Below are 20,392 nucleotides of genomic sequence, written 5' to 3'. Positions count from 1 at the left end.
ACTAGGACTGGGAAATTGGAGTGACCTACCTTACACACGAACACGTACACTCAATGACTAGATACAATGCGTGCATACGCACACACATGCACACGCAGGCTAGATATATCACACACGTATGTACATGCTCACACTCACACATGCACATATGCACAGACACTTGCACACACGTCCGTACACGCACACTCACATGCACATGTACACACACGTGCACACCCTGAATAGATACGCCATCCTCCAATCTCATGAGCACAAACACTGAACTCTCCAGAGGAAACCTCTCTGTGGCCTGTTTCTTTAGGAGTAAAATGAAAATTAGACTTTCTCGTCCAATTTCACATGGTTGTTAGAAGGGTCAACTGAGATAATCTTTAAATGGATTGGAAACTATACAACTCAACGTACCATATCTACACAGACCAGGCAATGAACGCTTTGCTCTTTTATACGTAAGGTGGCTGAGTCGGAAGTGACTCCAGGGCACCTAACAAAATACAACTCAATATATGAACGTATCACAAGAAGGTCACCACCGAGTCACTACAGGACTCTGCTACCTCCACTGGGACCAGAGTCAGGGGACCAAGACTGACGCTGCCCCACGTGTTTCTGCTCCATCCTCACTCCCATGTAACCTTTTCCCATTCCTAATCTGGCTTGAAAGGTATTACCAGTTTTTGTTTCATGTGTGCACTGATAAGGCTTAACAACAAATGTCTGGTTTGTTGGCTGTTTTCAAATTAGCACTCCTACTTAAAAGACTGTCTTAATTACCTAATGTTGCTGTAACAGCAATACCACAAGTGGGTGGCTTTAACAAACAAATTTATTTTCTCATAGCTGGGAGGCTAGGAGTCAGAATTCAGGGCGCCAGCTCTAAGGGAAGGTTTTCTCTCTCTGGGCTCCGGAGGAAGGTCCTTGTCTGTTCTGAACTTCTGCTCCTGGGTGATTTTTACATGGCTTGGCATCTCTTCCCCCATCTCTGCTTCTTTCACTTGTTTAATTTCTTATATCTCAAAGAGACTGACTTAAAACACACCCTATGCCAATCAGTCTCATTAACATAACAAAGACAACCCATTCCCACTACATGTTTCAGGGGCCTACAAGCAGACCTACAGGCTCTTCCTATCAATAGCTGGACATTCACAGCAGCTCCAGCCCTCCTACTCCTGCCCTATGGCTCCTCCCAATTTCTGCTCCCTTAATTGAGTGTTAAGTGCATGCTGCTGGTTTACAACTAAATAATAGCTTGCTAATGCGTCTTTACCTTTAGAAAAGAAGAAATTTAAATGTATTCTCCAAAATCTGTTATCAACAATACCACTCAAAGTTGCCTTTCAATGAGACCTCCACTTGGTAGCTCCCCCTCAAAAAACAGGGCAGCAATCAGAGCCAAAGTCAACTAACTGAAATTAAAGTTTCCCTATTTCCTTACCCAGACCATCTGTGTGTCTCAGAAAAGGTCCTGCAGCAAAGGCTTTTCCTCATAACTCCCCTTGTCCGTCCTTATCCCACCTACCCAGCCCACCAAAGACTTAAACAGGTGTTTAATTCAGCATGCCTACCTCAAGTACTCTGGTATCAAAATCCTCGTATGTTTCTGTAGGGCAAAAAGGAACAGACATAGAAATGAAAGTGTCTATACAATTAACTTAAGAAAGCGTTCTTCAACACAGCCATCATCAGAGCTCCTTTGGTGCCACTTCTAAAGCTGTGCCCTGGTCCCCCACCATCACCAGCCAAGTCCTCCCTGTGCCTGCTGGCCTTCTATGTTCATTTAGTTACATCTCTCGACTCACAACTATTTCAAGCCCTCCTCGTGTTCTTTTTTTTTTTTTTTTTTAACATTTTATTATAGGAAATGTCAACCATATACAAAAACAGAGAACGGCAGAATGAAAACTTACGTGTCCATTACTCAGCTTCGTCGATCATCAACTCTGGCCAACCTTATTTCCTCTAAACCCTGCCCAACTCCCACCCACTGGGAAATTCTGAAGCCAGTCTCACACACTCCACATTTTCATCAAGAAAAACTCTGGTGAGTCACAAAAAAAAAAAAAGACCAGACTTACTGGTCTGACACAGACTGGAGAAACCCCAAGAGTATAGCACCTGGACACCCTTGTAGCTCAGTACTTAAGTCACTCCTGAGGTTCACCCTTCAGCCAAAGATTAGACAGGCCCATAAAACAAAACGAGACTAAAGGGGCACACCAGGCCAGGGGCAAGGACTGGAAGGAAGGAGGGGACAGGAAAGCTGGTAATAGGGAACCCAAGGTTGAGAAGTGGAGAGTGCTGACATGTCATGGGGTTGGCAACCAATGTCACAAAACGATATTTGCATTAATTGTCTAATGAGAAATTAGTATGCTCTATAAACCTTCATCCCCCATGTGTTTGTCAGTTTGTCGTTCTGTGGGGGCTTGTGTGTTGCTGTGATGCTGGAAGCTATGCCACCGTTACTCAGATACCAGCAGGGTCTCCCATGGAGGACAGGTTTCAGCTGAGCTTCCAGACTAAGACAGACTAGGAAGAAGGACCTGGCGGTCTCCTCCTGAAAAGCACTATCCAGTGAAAACCTTATGAATAGCAGCGGAACATGGTCTGATATAGTGCTGGAAGATGAGCACCCCAGGTTGGAAGGCACTCAGAATATGACTGGGGAAGAGCTGCCTCCTCAAAGTAGAGTTGACTTAATGACGTGGATGGAGTAAAGCTTTCGGGACCTTCATATGCTGATGTGGCACGAGTGAAAATGAGAAGAAACAGCTGCAAACATCCACTAATAATCAGAACCTGGAACGTACGAAGTATGAATCTAGGAGAATTAGAAATGGTGAAAAATGAAATGGAATGCATAAACATCGATATCCTAGGCAATAGTGAGCTGAAATGGACTGGTATTGGCCATTCTGAATCGGACAATCACATAGTCTACTATGCTGGGAATGACAACTCGAAGGGGAATGGTGTTGCATTCGTTGTCGAAAAGAACATTTCAAGATCTATCCTGAAGTACAATGCTGTCAGTGATAGGATAATATCCATATGCCTACAAGGAAGACCAGTTAATATGACTATTATTCAAATTTACCTACTAACCACTAGAGCCAAAGATGAAGAAATAGAAGATTTTTATCAGCTGCTGCAGTCTGAAATTGATCGAACATGCAATCAAGATGCATTGATAATTACTGGTGATTGGAATGCGAAAAGTTGGAAACAGAAGAAGGATCAGTAGTTGGAAAATATGGCCTTGGTGACAGAAACAATGCCGGAGATCGAATGATAGAATTTTGCAAGACCAACGACTTCTTCACTGCAAATACCTTCTTTCACCAACATGAACTGCGACTAGACACATGGACCTCGCTAGATGGAGCACACAGAAATCAAATTGACTACATCTGTGGAAAGAGATGATGGAAAGACTCAATATCATCAGTCAGAACAAGGCCAGGGGCCAACTGTGGAACACACCATCAACTGCTCCTATGCAAGTTCAAGCTGAAACTGAAGAAAATCAGAGCAAGTCCACAAGAGCCAAAATATGACCTTGAGTACATCCCACCTGAATTTAGAGACCATCTGAAGGACAGATTGATGCACTGAACACGAGTGACCGAAGACCAGACGAGTTGTGGAATGACATCAAGGACATCATACATGAAGAAAGCAAGAGGTCGCTGAAAAGAAAGGAAAGAAAAGACCAAGATGGATGTCAGAGGAGACTCTGAAACTTGCTCTAGAACGTCAGGCAGCTAAAGCCAAAGGAAGAATTGATGAAGTAAAAGAATTGAACAGAAGATTTCAAAGGGCGGCTCGAGAAGACAAAGTAAAGTATTATAATGACACGTGCAAAGAGCTGGAAATGGAAAACCAAAAGGGAAGAACACGCTCGGCATTTCTCAAGCTGAAACAATTGAAGAAAAAATTCAAGCCCCGAGTTGCAATAGGGAAGGTTCCATGGGGAAAATATTAAACGACGCAGGAAGCATCAAAAGAAGATGGAAGGAATACACAGAGTCATTATACCAAAAAGAATTAGTCGATATTCAACCATTTCAAAAGGTGGCATATGATCAGGAACCGATGGTACTGAAGGAAGAAGTCCAAGCTGCTCTGAAGGCACTGGCGAAAAACCAGGCTCCAGGAATTGATGGAATATCAATTGAGATGTTTCAACAAACACATGCAGCGCTGGAGGTGCTGACTCGTCTATGCCAAGAAATATGGAAGACAGCTTCCTGGCCAACTGTCTGGAAGAGATCCATATTTATGCTTATTCCCAAGAAAGGTGATCCAACCGAATGTGGAAATTATAGAACAATGTCATTAATATTGCACGCAAGCAAAACTTTGCTGAAGATCATTCAAAAACGGCTGCAGCAGTATATTCACAGGGAACTGCCAGAAATACAGGCTGGTTTCAGAAGAGGACGTGGAAACAGGGATATCATTGCTGATGTCAGATGGATCCTGGCTGAAAGCAGAGAATACCAGAAACCTTCTGGATGTTTACCTGTGTTTTATTGACTATGCAAAGGCATTCGACTGTGTGGATCATAACAAACTATGGATAACATTGCGAAGAATGGGAATTCCAGAACACTTAATTGTGCTCATAAGGAACCTTTACATAGACCAAGAGGCAGTTGTTTGAACAGAACAAGGGGATACCGATTGGTTTAAAGTCAGGAAAGGTGTGAGTCAGGGTTGTATTCTTTCACCATACCTACTCAATCTGTATGCTGAGCAAATAATCCAAGAAGTTGGACTATATGAAGAAGAACGGGACATTCAGGGTTGGAGGAAGACTCATTAACAACCTGGGTTATGCAGATGATGACACAACCTTGACTGCTAAAAGTGAAGAGGACTTGAAGCACTTACTAATGAAGATCAAAGACCACAGCTTTCAGTATGGATTACACCTCAACATAAAGAAAACAAAAATCCTCACCACTCGACCAATGAGCAATATCATGATAAACGGAGAATAAGACTGAAGTTGTCAAGGATTTCATTTTACTTGGATCCACAATCAACAGCCATGGAAGCAGCAGTCAAGAAATCAAAAGGCGTACTGTGTTGGGTAAACCTGCTGCAAAGGACGTCTTTAAAGTGTTGAAGAGCAAAGATGTCACCTTGAAGACTAAGGTGCGCCTGACCCAAGCCATGGTATTTTCAATCACATCATATGCATGTGAAAGCTGAACAATGAATAAGTAAGACCGAAGAAGAGTTGACGCCTTTGAATTGTGGTGTTAATAAAGAATATTGAATATACCGTGGACTGCCAAAAGAACAAACAAATCTGTCTTAGAAGAAGTACAACCAGAATGCTCCTTAGAAGCAAGGACGGTGAGACCGCATCTTACATACTTTGGACATGTTGTCAGGAGAGATCAGTCCCTGGAGAAGGACATCATGCTTGGCAGAGTACAGGGTCAGCGGAAAAGAGGAAGACCCTCAACAAGGTGGACTGACACAGTGGCTGCAACAATGACCTCAAGCATAACGACGACTGTAAGGGTGGAACAGGACCAGGCAGTGTTTTGTTATGTTGTGCACAGGGTCGCTATGAGTCGGAACCGACTCGACAGCACCTAACAACCACCACAACATAAACCTTCGTCTAAAATACAATAAAAAATTTTTTTAAAAAAAGAAAATTAACTAAGTAAAAGACTCTGATGGCTGTGTTCATTAACACCCGCAGCACACCCTCTGCAGATGACCCCACCTCCTCCTGATACTAACTAAAGCTGCCAGAGAGATGCCAGCCTTTCAGTACCTGCCCGTCCCCCCACCTTCCCAACACAGGCTAGCCTGGATCTGGGCCCTGCCCTTCTGCTGTCACAAGTTCATCGACTTACTGAGACTGCATCTGGGCCCTGCCCTTCTGCTGTCACAAGTTCATAGATTTTTCAAGACTGGATCTGGGCCCTGCTCTTCTGCTGTCACAAGTTCACAGATTTTCCGAGACTGCATCTCGGCACTGCCCTTCTGCTGTCGCAAGTTCATAGATTTTCCGAGACTGGATCTGGGCCCTGTCAGGGATCTTAGCGTGTGATTTGTTCTCCCCCTCTCATACTGCCATTCTCCTAAGGGAAGCACTATGTTCAGCTCTACTAAGCACGCTCACCCGAGTCTCTCCATCACGACCGCTCCCTCCTCTGCAAGCTCGAGTCTGTTTCCTCACCTCCCACTGACAGGAATGCCTTTTTCAGATGATTTTTCTTTATATACTGGACCTGTTTTCTAATTTGGTGTGAAAAATATTTTCAATTTTTATTTAGTGTGTGCATCTATCAGGCTTAACAACAAATATCTGGTTTGTTGACTGCTGTTTTCCAATTAGTACTCCCAAGCCATGCTGCTTCATAAGCACCTACATGGTCAGCTGTGTTTGAGAAACACCACATCCTACAGGCGGCTCGCAGAGATCCATAACACACATAACCACCCTAAAGGCTACGAGAAGCCACACAACAAAGACACCAGGCACCCAATCTATATGTAGGATACTTCTTGGTTATGGGTCACTGGTGTTCCATAAAATACAGATGAATAATAACGTGATATATTATTTCAAAGATACTCCAATCCCTGTTAGGAATAAAGCAATCTAAACAGTAAGTACATAAAATCATTTCTAGCAAGTTAAAACTGCATGTACTCTCTCTCATGAAGGGAAGGAAAACCAAGATTCTGCTACCTCCATTGGGACCAGGGTCAGGAGGGCCAAGACTGACACCTCCCCACGTGTTTCCGCTCCATCCTCGCTCCTGTTTAACCTTAATTTTCTTCTTCTGTTCCTGCTCTTCTCTCCGCCGGACCATGTTGGCCTCTACCTTCTTCTGCTCTTCCTTGCTTCTTTGGGCAATGGTCTGCACAACTCCATTTCTCATAAGGGGAACGTTCAGACCAGGCCAGAGGAAACCAGAACGCCCTGAAGGGTGAAAAACATAAACGAGTATTTTAAAGCATTTATTTCTCCTTGAGAGTTACAATGTCAGGCAACCTGTGCGTGACAGCACTCTGCTGCTGGGATCATAAGCTAACATGATCACCGGGCAGGCTGCTTGGTACCATCCATTATGATTTTAAGTGTACATACCCTAAGAGCTAGTAATTTCGCTTCATGTTATTATCTAAAGAAACACATACAGGCACAAGGCACGTGAGTACCTGCACAAGGATGTCTACGGAAGCATCATCTGCAACGGCAAAAAACAGGAAGAATTTAAACGTCCAGCAACAGTGGAACGGCTAAGTGAACTATGGCATCCCAACCTGCAATACAGTCCACATTAACTAAAAAAAAAGAGACGGTTCCGTAGGCACTGACCTGGAACAAGTTCCAAGACCTACTGTATTTTTACACAGATAACGTGCAGCTTCTACACTGGTTTGCCAACCATGCACTCCCCTGCCAGGTATTTCCATAGCGCCACCATGCCAGTTGATGTAAAAAAAAAATTAGCGTATCGTGCTTACAAAAATACCTCTTGGGGAGAGGGCACGGGCGTCGGGCGTCAACAAACACAGAAGGTGCATGCTATCTGCATAAAATACAGTATTACTGAATAAAAAAAAAGTAAACTGTAAAACAGTATGCACCATATGACATAATTTAATTATTTTTAAAAAGAAAAAAGCGTATTTCTTCTAGGGTACTTACATGTATGAAAGCACTGAAAAATGTCTGAATGGAAACACACCAAAATAAAATCAGCATTTCTTCTGTGGGGGCAGCTGGGGTTGGGGGAGACAGGAACGGGCATCAAGGGGGACTTTATATTTCTCTATAATCTTAGAATTTTTTTACTGAGAAGGTACACATATAATATTCTTATAACTTTAAAAAAAATGGGTTGATTCAAGTACAGTCATGTATTGCTTTACACCCCTGATATGGTCTATGAAACAGGAGATTATGCGATCTGGACGATGCACTAACATGCTAAATCACAAGCAATAAATAGCAGTCGCAATTTTCCACCTTCACGCTAATAGCCTTCTGTCCCACTTCCAAATCTGTACGTCCCATGGCTTCCTGCTATTGCCATCACAGCCTTGGTTCTGCTGCACCTGGAGCCATGATGCACTTCAGGGTGATATTTTTGAAAGAAAACTGAACAGAGAGATAATGCTACAATACTCAAGAGACTTGTTATACATGAGATTGGATGCTGGCGCCCCTGAGTCAGAACACATGCTGTTACACGGTAAACTTATTTCTAAGTGGGGAAAGTCTGCATTAAAATAATGACAGAAAGCGTAGCACAGTACATACATGAGCCAACAACACAGGCGTTTATTATGACTATCAAGACATGTTACAGGTTACATGGGTACTGTACCAATATACGCCTGGCAGTGCGATCACTTTGTATACGAGAGATGTGAGATATGCGTGTTGTGTGCTGGAAGCCCGCTGCATTTGCTATGCCCATTACAACCCATTCTCTGATCGGGATTTCTGGACTCTATCTATAACCTTATGGGATCACAGACATATATGCGGTTTGACACTGCCTGAACAGACATTATGTGGCACATGACTATACATTATTCTATTGTTGTTCTTTAAAAAACACCAACATGAACAATCATGTGTTCTGGGGTGGGGAACTACGGCCTGCGTGCCAAATCTAGCCCACCGCTGGTTTTTGTAAGTGCAGTTTCATTCGAGCACACACATGCTCACTTGATCATGTGTTATCTATTGACCATTTTGTAGTACAACAGCAGAGTTCAGTAGTTACAAGAGACCATGTGGCTGACAAGACTGAAAATGTTTATTATCTGCCCTTTGCAGAAAAAGTTTATTGAACCCCATTTATTCCACGGTCTGTCACTGTACTCCCTGAGGGAAGGGACTCACGCAGACGGCACACCGTGGACACTAAGCGCTTGCTGAGTGAGTAACCGGATGAATTCGTCCCTTTCTAGGGGATTTTTCTCCTCCAGTATCCAGGGTGTCAAGGAAACCATCTGGTGGGACTCAGAACTGCAGATCCTGGTGCCCCTCATGAGAAATGTTTTGATATTTGTAAAATAGCTCTAAAATCGGGGGAGGGGGCTTAAAAAGCACTTTCCCTGTTTTTATAAAATGGTTTACCTTCACCAATGATCTGACCCCTGTTCAAATCCTTTCTTCTCTTTTTCTTGGTTCTTTTGCCTCTTCCCTTTTTTGCTCCAGCACCAGTCTCTGCTAAAACTCCTTTCCAGAGCTCCTCTGCTGTCACTGTAATGCAAAGGGTTTTTTTTTATACTTTTCAAACAATGATCTGTGGCTTCCTGTTAAAACAGAGAGGTCACCTTCACCCACATCACAGAGTCAATGAAGCAACATTAAATCCTTCCTTTCACATTATCACCTGGTCACCTCTGGAAAGCCCCAAAGGAGACAATTCTGTGACTTTCACAGAATATGGCCTTCCCCGACAAAAGACGGTCAACACTTAAATCTCAGTTTCTTACTTACCAGTAGGTTTGCTTTTCTGACATTTTATCATCTAAGATACTGATCTCTTCCTGGTCCTCTTGCCTCCATCATAACCACTGAAGCAGTCAACAGCTATCCCTCCTAAACAGAAGTGTCTTAGGCCAAACAAGAATCCACATTTCAGTCTGCACCCATAAATCCTAAGAATCTGGATTGTTTGTTCTATTCATCTACAGATGCCCTAATGATTATCTCTGCAGAGTCTTCAAAATGAGATGCTCAAATTTACCTTCAACTCCAGTTAAGGTCCAGCCAATACGTAGAAAAGAATAAAAATGTAAGGGTCTGACAGTTAATACTCGGAGGTGTGTGTATTTCTTTTATTATGACTGTCTTTTGCTTTATGTACACACTGATACTATTGATTTATTTCCATTTGTAAATTTCCAGAATCCCAAAATCTTTTTCTATCATGTATTGCAATCAATATTTTCCCCCCTGTACTGGTGGAATATTTAGGCCTTACTTGATCATCACTGAGTTTTATTGGTGCAGCTACATTATTTATTAAATTTAAATTCTGTCTTCCCAAAGACTTCCAGCCTTTTGCAGAGTCATCAGTCGATTTTATGACCACAGGTCATTTCATCGTCAACGTCAGTCAGTCATCACTCACGTAAATGTCACACTGGTCAAAGGCCTGAGATACATAAACAGACATGACGTGAACACTAAACACATTCTACAAGACAAATGAGTATCTTCATTCTCCTTCTCTACAAACTCCTGGGGTTTAAAAGTTCTCCCTGATTGCTTCCTGAAAGGCCTTACCTTGATTCTCTAGGTAGAGAACATGGGAAAAGAAAAATGTTTTAGGTTTACAGCACTGTATTTTAAAATGCTTTTTATCTATGTAGTATTTCATTTTTCAAAACACATACATATTATCATAGCAGATCTTCATAAGTGAAGCTCAGAAAAGTGAGGTTTCCCATCACCATGCTGCTTTGTGCATCCATGAAAGGAAGAAGGGGTTAAGCTCAAACCTGAGGCCAACATCAATTCACTTAAAAAAACCAACCACAGGTTCCAAAATAAAGTCTCCAACCTCAAACCAAACTCACTAAAGGTTTGATTTTTTTTTCCCTGTTAAAAAATGATGGTATCTATAAATCAAAAATGCAGAAGTCCACAGTGAAAGTACTTTTAATGCTGCGTACTAAAGGACCAATCAATGACAGTTTTCCTTAACTTAGAATAAGTAAATCACTCAGACCAAAATGGTACTCAGTTTTAACAGGAACTTGATATTGAGGCAAAAATGTTAAAATTAAAGTAAGAGTCTACTTCATCTTTATTAGAGGGAAATTAAGAGTTTAGCTCAGAATTGTGAGAAAATAAAATCAAATTTCTAACTACATTTGAAAAAGATAGCAAGTCATATGTCAACTTTTGATTGCCACTTTAGTATTAAAAATATTTTTAATTTTTTCAGATTATAAGTTATTTTTTTAAATCTAGAAAATACAGACAGCATGAAGAATATAAAAACAAATCATAACTCCGACACCACTGTTAGATCAGAATATACATCCTGCCTGTCTTGTTTTATTTTATTGATACATGCATACATTTATGTGTACATTTGCCTTGTTTTAAATAAAATTGAAATTATACCATATGTACAACTTTGTTTCTTGTTTTTTCATTTAATACCACACTATGAGCCTTTTCCCATATTCTTCAATATTCTTCAGGAACATGATTTTTTTTAATGGCTACAAGTTGAACAAGTTGAATTAAGTTGTTTTTACAGAGATTCTACCAATATAACATCAGCTAATGCTGGTCTTAGATTCTAATTGGCTTAAAACAATATCTAAAATAGATTTACTATTATTTCATTCTTTCTGTCATTTTCTAGAAGGTTGTAGGTAGGTTAATAAATATGTCTTTCAATTAGCATGTTGTTGTTGACTGCCATTGAGTCAATTTCGACTCACAGCAACCCCGTGTGACAAGGCAGAACTGCACTGTTGGTTTTCTCGGCTATAATCTTCACGGGAGCAGATTGCCAGGTTTCTTCCCCAAGGAGCTGCCCGGTGGGTTTGAAGCCAACCTTTTGGTGCCGCCAGGGCTCCTTTTTAATTACCACAGTTACGCAAAATGAAGTTCGTGTTATTTAGACGAGTAGAATGCACTGTAGCACCCCATCTCATAGCCTCTCAGTCGTGCTCAGTAAAGAGCACAGTGCTGAAGAGTCTTAGGACGCCTTAATGAGGTTTTGAAAAGTTATGTCTTTCTTACTATTTCTCAGAGGAGATTTACAAGTTCAAAGATTGTTTTCTACTGAAACAACAAAAACTAGCTCTGTGCTCGTTTCAACCCAGCTTACCACCTTGGATCTAATCTCAATGTGACCTGGGAACAATAAACTCCTAAGAGCACGGAGGCTGTAACTGAGGAAGGACAGAGGCTAGCAGAGGCCAGAGGCAGGCGTGGGGCAACAGGGCAGGGACGGGGTCTCACCTGTAGAAAAAGAAGAGTTAGGGGAAATGCTTTTTAGGACACAGAAAAAACTACTATATACATGTGTGCACATACACATGCACACACCCACAGAGCCCTGGTGGTGCAGTAGTTAAGGGCTTAGCTGCTAATGAAAAGGCTGGCAGTTCTAATCCACCAGCCGCTCCTCGGAAACCCTATGGGGCAGTTCTACTCTGTCCCATAGGGTCACTTTGAGTTGGAATTGACTCGATGGCAACAGGTTTTTAAGTACACACATATATACATATATATATTCCCGAGACTGCTAAATTAGATATAGCCCCTGTCATGGATTGAATTGCATCCTCCCCAAAAAACGTGTGTATCAATTTGGCTGGGCCATGATTCCCAGAAGCCTACAGTTGTCCTCCATTTTGTGACTGTAATTTTATGTTAAAGAGGATTGGGGGGGATTGTAACACCACCCTTACCCAGGTCTCATCCCTGATCCGATGTAATGGGCATTTCCCTAGAGTGTGGCCTGCACCACCTTTTATCTCTCAAGAGATAAAAAGGAAAGGGAAGCAAACAGAGAGGGTGGACCTCATAGCGCCAAAAATGAGGAGCAGGAGCGGGTCCTCTGGACCTGGGGTCCCTGCGCTGAGAAGCTCCTCGACCAGGGGAAGACTGATGACAAAGGACCTTCCTCCAGAGCTGAGAAGAGAAAGCCTTCCCCTGGAGCGGATGCCCTGAATTTGGACTTGTAGCCAACTAGACTGTGAGAAAATAAACTTCTCTTTGTTAAAGCCATCCACTTGCCGTACTTCTGTTATAGCAGCACTAGATGACTAAGACAGCCCCCCCTAAAATACAAAGTCAGGTCTTAGGAAAAATTGGGGCTGAGAGCACCATGGGAAGAGGCTAATGGCCCCAATTTTACCTCCACCTCTCTTCTCTTTGCACCTAAATATGCAGATACAACTAAACCTATGTCACCTGCAGACCCCTCCCAGCTGCTCCTAACTCTTCTCTGCATTACTACACACATGACACTTACCACAAGACTTCCAAATAAGAGTGGTTTGTACCCATAGAACAGAACAGAACACTCCACAGTCACCGCGGCACCCTGGGGAAGTCTACGTGCTGACACGGAAAGATGTACAACACACTGCTGCACAAGAGATGTCGCATACCAGGATTTTAGGGGGCTAGGGTTACAGGTGACTTTTTCCTTTTTTTATTTCTGTATTTACCAAATATTCTAAAATGAACATGAACTGCCATTATAGTCCTTTTAATCTAATACTGAGCTGTGAATTCAATCTCCATTTATAACTTGACGAACTAATTTCAGTTCAGATTGGGCTCTTTCAAATACCACCACCAACAGGAGTAGTTTTAGTAAAGCAATGTCTCCTAAAATTCTATTTTCCTGATTAGCTGTCCTATCTCCTCAACTACAGCACAAGAGCTCTGAGCGTGAGAATATTCTAGACGTGAATTTAGGCCAGCAGGGGAGCTGGCCACCATTCTCAAGTGCCTCAAAAGAGGGGATTAAAGTAAACTGTTGTTGTTGGGTGTCGCTGAGTAGATGCCAACTCACAGTGACCCCATTTGACAGAGCGGAGCTGTCACATAAGGTTTTCTAGGCTATTGTCTTTATGGGAACAGACCATCAGGCCTTTTTGCCCACAGAACAGCTGAGTGGGGACAAATATTTCAGTTAGCAGCCGAGTGCTTAACCATTGTGCTACCAGGGCTCCTTTAAAGTGCACTAGTGCTTCCCTAGTGTAGTACAACGCACTGGTAACATATGAGATGATTCTAGGAGGTACAGGAAGGAATCTTTTTATTTTAGTAGTATATACGTACATTTAATGAAGAAACTATAGGGTCTATACTGTTGGCTCATCCAGTTACTGGGAGAATAAATACAGCATTGTGTCTGCAGCACAGGGGTCAAGCTGGCGTAATGACGGTTGCCCCTGATTCCTGTCGATGACAAAGGGCCTGTAAATAAATGGAAATAAAATTTCAAGTTAGATGCTCCATGGCTATAAGGAACACTGTCGGCACAAACAATGGTTAACAATAAAAACTAGTCGTTAAACAAATATTATATGAGACCACTACTATAAGAACTCAAAAAAAGTTTAAACACAGAAGAAAATATTCTTTGATGGTTACAAGGGAGGGGAGGGAGGGAAAGGGGTATTCACTAATTAGATAGTAGACTAGAGCTATTTCAGGTGAAGGGAAAGACAACACACAATACAAGAGAGGTCAGCACAATGGACTAAGCCAGAAGCAAAGAAGTTTCCCGAACAAAACCAAACAATTTGAAGGCCAGAATAGCAAGGATAGAGGTTTGGGGACCATGGTTCCAGGGGACATCTAGGTCAACTGGCATAACAAAATGTATTAAGAAAACACTCTCCATCCCACTTTGGTGAGTGGGTCTTAAACGCTAGGAAGCAGCCATCTAAGATGCATCATTTTGTTATGCAGATCTCAAATTCTCATAATAAGACCAGACTCAACGATCTGACTGAGACTAGAGGGACCCTGGAGGTCATGGTCCCCAGACCCTTTGTTAGCCCAAGACTGGAACCATTCCCGAAGCCAACTCTTCAGACAGGGATCGGACTGGACTATAAAACAGAAAATGACACTGGTGAGGAGTGAGCTTCTTGGTGCAAGTAGACACACGAGACTATGTGGGCAGCTCCTGTCTGGAGGCGAGATGAGAAGGCAGAGGGGGACAGGAGCTGGTTGAACGGTCACGGGAAATACAGGGTGGAGAGGAGGAGTGTGCTCTCTCATTAGGGGGAGCAGCTAGGAGTACATAGCAAAGTGTATAAGTTTTTGTATGAGAAACTGACTTGAATTGTAAACTTTCACTTAAAGCACCATAAAAAAAATAAGTCACTAAAATCGAGAACACTGAAGAATCATATTGTGAGGGTCATCTTTAAAAGATAAAACTTTTGACTGAAAACAACCGCCATGCCCATCCTAGTTAGGTAAGTTACAGTTCACCCTCATAACGGACGAAGCCATCTAAGGAAAAAACAGATGGGTAGCTCCCACTACGGCAGCTGCCCTGCCCAGCATTACCCCATACGTCTGCTCTGGGTGAACGGCACCCTCTGCAGTAGGCAGCCCTGCTCAGTCACAGATTACCACCCATCAATAATCAATGATCAATTTTGATCTGATCCTTTGAATTCTTACTAATTTTAGACCATGAACAATCACATGGAGTCCTGAGTGGCCAAAAGCCCAGGAAGCCCCCGGCTGTGCACTTCCACCAAGACACACACCACACAGTCTGCCCTCAAAGGTTCCACAACCTCCCTTGGAATATCGCCTCAGTGTTTAACAACTTTCACCATGAAGAATTTCTTCCTTCTAAATTTAACCTCTTCTAGTAAATCAAGATGGGGGACTGGTGGTATGTTTGAGACATTAAAATAAAAGTATTACTATATTTCTGACCGATATGTTGCAGCATTTAAAAAATTATAGTGATATGCACTAAGAAAGCTAGTGGATGGGGGACTGGTGGCATGTTTGAGACATTAAAATAAAAGTATTACTATATTTCTGACCGATATGTTGCAGCATTTAAAAAATTATAGTGATATGCACTAAGAAAGCTAAGCAATTTTTTAAAAATAAGGCAATTACTAATTCTAAGTAAAAGAAAATGTAGAAGAAAGGAAACGTAATCTTAGACTATTACTTAAAACTCAGCTATGAACAATACGCATATAATCTTAATAATGCAAACGCTGTTCACAGATTCGATCAAAACTATGTTGAGAGGAAGCAGGGATGGTGGAAGGAGCTAAACCCTGAATTAGCACAGCAACGTTAATAGATAAAATAGCAACACATACCATATATTTAGGACTAAAACCAGAAGAAAAGAGCTGGAAGTGTCACTGGAAGAAGGGAAGGAGTAGGACAGGGAATTAACCTTAAGATAGAAACTTCTTAGGACTCTTTGGAAACACACTATTTTTAGAAAATAATACAGCAATCTTCAAAGCAGCTACTACTATCGTTTTACAGATGAGAAAGATGAGGCTCAGAGGGGTGGCATCTGCCCACGGCTGCAGAGGTCGGCAGCAGTAGAGCAGAGATTTTCCCATCATTCCAACAGCCAGTGCCCCTCGCAGCCCCAGGACCACCGCAGGGTGTCACTCCCTCGGCAAAGAGGGCTCCTCTTCGGCCTTCCTCCAGAGGAGCTCAGGTCTGGGACACTGCCGAGCTCACAGTAAAAGGGCAGGGTGAGCAGTTTACGAACGAATTCATCAGATTAAAAGTGAACAGACAAATAAAGCAAAGAGCCCAGGTCTGCAGCACTCCTTTGCTGGACCTCTGGACCAAGATGTAAAGGCATCTCAACGAGCAGGGTTAACAAGATGAAAGGAAGTAAGACTGAAAAAGGCCCAGCACTTAGGGTTCCAGAAACACAAGGACACAATGAGATTTCAATTCTGACCTAACAATAGTCCATGTTGAAAAAGCAGGATTTAACTGACCACAAACACAAGTTCAGTAAGAGCTGGCTTCCCTTCTTTCTGGGGCTGACTCAGAGGAGGTCCTGTGCTGTGTCAGTGGTGGGAACAAAGGCCTTCTACCCAGACCACCCCGGTCCCAGCCCTGCCACTGACTGGCTGTGTGATCTTCAGCAAGTCGTTCTGCCTCTCAGAGACTCAGTTCATCATCTGTAAAATGGGAATAATAACTCCCTCATAAAAACTGGGGTGAAGATTAACCAAGATAACATCACAAGCATGATACACAATCATTACTCAGTAAATGTTGTTGTTGGGCGCCGTCAAGTCAATTCTGACTCCAACTGATAGCAACCCTATGTGACAGGGTAGAACTGCCACACAGAATTTTCTTGGCTATAGTAATCTTTACAGAAGCAGATTGCCTGGGCTTTCTCCCATGGAGCTGATGGGTGGGTTCAAACTGCCAAGCTTTTGGTTAGCAGCCGAACACTTAACCGTTGCTTTACCGGGGCTCCTTATTCAATAAATGGTAGCTATTATTTTTTAAAGTCTTGAGCTAGAACAACTGCTATCAAAAATTCTTGAAAAATATTTTTCAGATCTTAGGCACTTCCATTATAAACAATACACTTCTTTTATTTACATTTTAAAACCTAAATAAACTCCAATAACATTAGATCTTAAGAGAAAAGGTAGTAAATGAATCTCACCATTGCTTAGGGCAGTCTTGAGCGCCAAAATGGAGGTTGTTGGAAAAGCATTTAGGAAAAGCTGCCTGGCCCATAAATGACCTGTAAGTTAAAAAAAAAAAAAAAAATTTGAAAAGATACATTTCTACATGAAAAGGGACATTTTACACAGGAATATCCAAAGACTACTGATGCCTAAAGAACCAAGACAAGTGAATAATTTCTGGGCTTCATGGCCAGTTGCTCAAGTAGCTGACATCGCATCTCATCTTCTCCCTTCACCCCCACATCCAACCAGTCACCAAGCCTGTCAATTCTCCTCAAAACTTAACCCACCCGTCTGCTACATCCACCACTCTCCTCTGCTCTCACTGCTTCTCCTTTGTTCAGGTCTCATTGCCACTTTGCCACATGGCAACACAGGCCTCCTCACGGGTCTCCTGCTGCCAGTCTCTCCCCCTGTATTCACCACCTGCCTTCAGGCAGACCTTTCTAAAACAACAGGTCTGGTCACCTCACGGCCCTGGTAAATCATTATTTGGCTCCCTACTGCCTGCGGAACAAAGTCACAACGCCTCAGCAGTCTACAAGGCTGCCATGTGGCCCCAACCTTCCATAGCAGCCTTATTCCCCACCACTCTCCTCCACCCTCCCTCTGCCCACCCCACTTGTAGTCGGTGCCGACCACTCTGCTCCTTCACACTTCTGTGTCTCTGGCACGTTCTCCTGGTTTGTGTGAAGCACCACGTCCTTGGTAAAGCCTCCCTGCTCCCTTCTTCCCTCTGGAGCTCCTGCAGTGCTGGGCTGTAACTACAATACAGTGCTTAAAACAGGCTCTGCCCTCCACAGGTATGGTCAATTGATTTTGGACAACGGTGCCTAGAAATTCAACGGGGAAAAAACAGTCTTTTCAACAAATGGTGCTGAGACAACGCAAAGAGCTGGACCCCTACCTCACACCACACACAAAAATTAACTCACTATGGATTAAATACGTAAATGTAAGCACTAAGACTATAAACCCTTAGGAGCCAACGTGGGGGCAAAGCTTTGTGACTTTGGATTTGGAATGAAGTACTGATACATCATGCTCCAACGTGAGCGAACCCTGAAAACATTATGCTAAATGAAAGTCGTCACAAGAGGCCACATATTACGATTCTGTTTATACGAAATGCCCACAATATGTGATCCTATAGAAAGTCGGTTACTGGTTGCCCAGGACTTGGGGGACAGTTAAATAGCATGAGGCTTCTTTTGGGGGGTGATAAAACTGCTGTAAAATAGATTGTGGCGCTGATAGTACAACTCCGTGAACGTACTAAAAACCAGTGATTGTACACTTCAAACAGGTGTATGGTACGGTATGTGAATCATACCTCGATAAAGCTGTTACCAGAACACTGTTCACAAGAAAAAAGGAATAGGCTCTGACCCTGACATCCTCCCCTTCTAACTTGGAGCAGCTTTCTCACCCTATGGAGACCCTGGTGGCGCAGTGGTTAAGTGCTATGGCTGCTAACCAAAGGGTCGGCAATTTGAATCCGCCAGGTGCTCCTTGGAAACTGTGGGGCAGTTCTACTCTGTCCTATAGGGTCGCTACAGTCGGAACTGACTGGACGGCACTGGGTTTGTTTTTTGGTTTGTTTGTTTTTTAGTGTACCTTAACTCCCTCATCCGTAAAATGGAGGGGGGTCTACCTCATAAACGTGTTGTTACGGTGAAGTGAGGAAAGCAGTTTAAAGCCCTTCAGAGAACCCCCTGCTCAGGAAGGAAAGCTGTGGAGGCTGGGCGCTAAACGGGTAAGGCCTTCAAGGAGGAGGTCACGACAGAGACGGAAGACAAGGGTGTTCACGTCAAGGGATTTCTGGTCAAATTTTGAAGAAAAATGAGTTACAAAAAAAAAAAAAAACTTTTCCGTTTCTGCAGCTTTGGATTTCGGGATTTCGAATGCCAGCTTGTGTACTAAGTGAGAGAGGAACACAGCAGGTAAAGCCGAGCGCGACGCGGTTCCCGGAGGCAAGGCCTGGGCCGCGGGGAGACCGAGCTGCCCGGCCGCGAAGGCGGGAGCGGGGGCGGGAGGGGAAGGGCGGCCACAGCGAGCAGCGACGCCGGCACCCCTGCCCTCACGGCGGCTCCTGACGGCGGCTCGCCCCCCGGACCCCCGGACCCCCCACGGCCCCACATGGCGGCGGGGGCCCGCGGGGCGCGCTGCCCGGGAAGCCGACGAGGGCCGCCCGCCCGGCCGCCCGCTCCTCCCCGGAGCACACGAGCGGCCGCGGGCGCCGTCCAGGAGGCCTCGCCTGCAGCCAGGCTTCCGCGGCCAGAGAGGGCGAGGAGGCGCGCAAGGTCACACAGCGGGCGGCGCTGCGGCTCGGGCCCGGCGTGACGGGGTCAGGGCCGCGGCGCCTGGCTTCCCTCCGCCCGCCCGTCCGCCCGCCCGCCCGCCCGCCGACGCCCAGGGGCCCGGGCTCTCACCGGCCGGCACGCCGCACAGGCCGGGGAGGCAGCCCGCGGCGCGGACCGCGGCAGCCATGGTGGAGCCGGGCAGCCTTCCGCGACGGGGCCTCGTCAGATGGCGGCCTCAGCCCGCGACCGAGTTTTCGAGGACGGACGGGCTCGCCGCAGCGGAGGCCAAGATGGGAAACGTCCGGACAGGCACAGGGGAGGACGAGGCCGGCGCAGCCGCGGACAGCCCCGCAGGGGTCCTCGCGTTAGGACCTGGGGGCGGGGCTTCGGGCTCGTGGCCGGGTGTGGGCGGGGCCTGGGCTGGGGGCCGGGATGAGGACGGGGCTTCGGGGTCGGGCGTGGGCGGGGCCTGGGCTGGGGGGCGGGTGTGGGCGGGGCCTGGGCTGGGGGCCGGGATGAGGACGGGGCTTCGGGGCTCAGGGCCGGGCGTGGGCGGGTCCTGGGCTGGGAGCCGGGCCAGGCAGGCGCTTCTCACCGAAGTGCAAGGTACAGACGAGCACGGAAGGGGACGAAGTGCAGTGAAAATCCTAGCGGTGACAAACACAGAAAGGAACATAAAGGACCCCACTGCCGTGGACTCGATTCCGACCCCTAGCGACGCTATAGGACAGAGCAGAACTGCCCCATAGGGTTTACTAGGCTGAAATCTTTATGGGAGCAGGTCACCAGATCTTTTCTCCCGCTGAGCCACTAGTCGGTTGGAACCGCCAACTTTCCGAGCGCTTTAATCACTGCGCCATCAGGGCCCC

At 44.7% G+C, this 20,392-nt stretch overlaps 1 protein-coding gene across 1 annotated transcript in view; it reads right to left on the bottom strand.

Moving 5' to 3' along the window:
* Positions 1-19,861, bottom strand: part of MRPS5 (mitochondrial ribosomal protein S5) — a 30,356-nt gene extending 10,495 nt beyond the window's left edge. Inside the window, exons 1-6 of the mRNA XM_049857638.1 lie at positions 19,653-19,861; positions 17,196-17,276; positions 13,829-13,966; positions 9,137-9,262; positions 6,728-6,961; positions 1,569-1,603 (exon numbers count right to left, since the gene is read on the bottom strand). Coding sequence (XP_049713595.1) covers positions 1,569-1,603; positions 6,728-6,961; positions 9,137-9,262; positions 13,829-13,966; positions 17,196-17,276; positions 19,653-19,710 — 672 coding nt within the window. The 5' untranslated portion in view covers positions 19,711-19,861. The remainder of the gene's footprint in view (positions 1-1,568; positions 1,604-6,727; positions 6,962-9,136; positions 9,263-13,828; positions 13,967-17,195; positions 17,277-19,652) is intronic.
* Positions 19,862-20,392: the final 531 nt, after the last annotated feature.

This window comes from Elephas maximus, chromosome 17 (genome assembly GCF_024166365.1).
Source record: "Elephas maximus indicus isolate mEleMax1 chromosome 17, mEleMax1 primary haplotype, whole genome shotgun sequence".
Lineage (NCBI taxonomy): Eukaryota > Metazoa > Chordata > Mammalia > Proboscidea > Elephantidae > Elephas > Elephas maximus.
The sequence above is the reverse complement of the archived record's forward strand: the minus strand, read 5'-3'. Positions and strand labels throughout refer to the sequence as shown.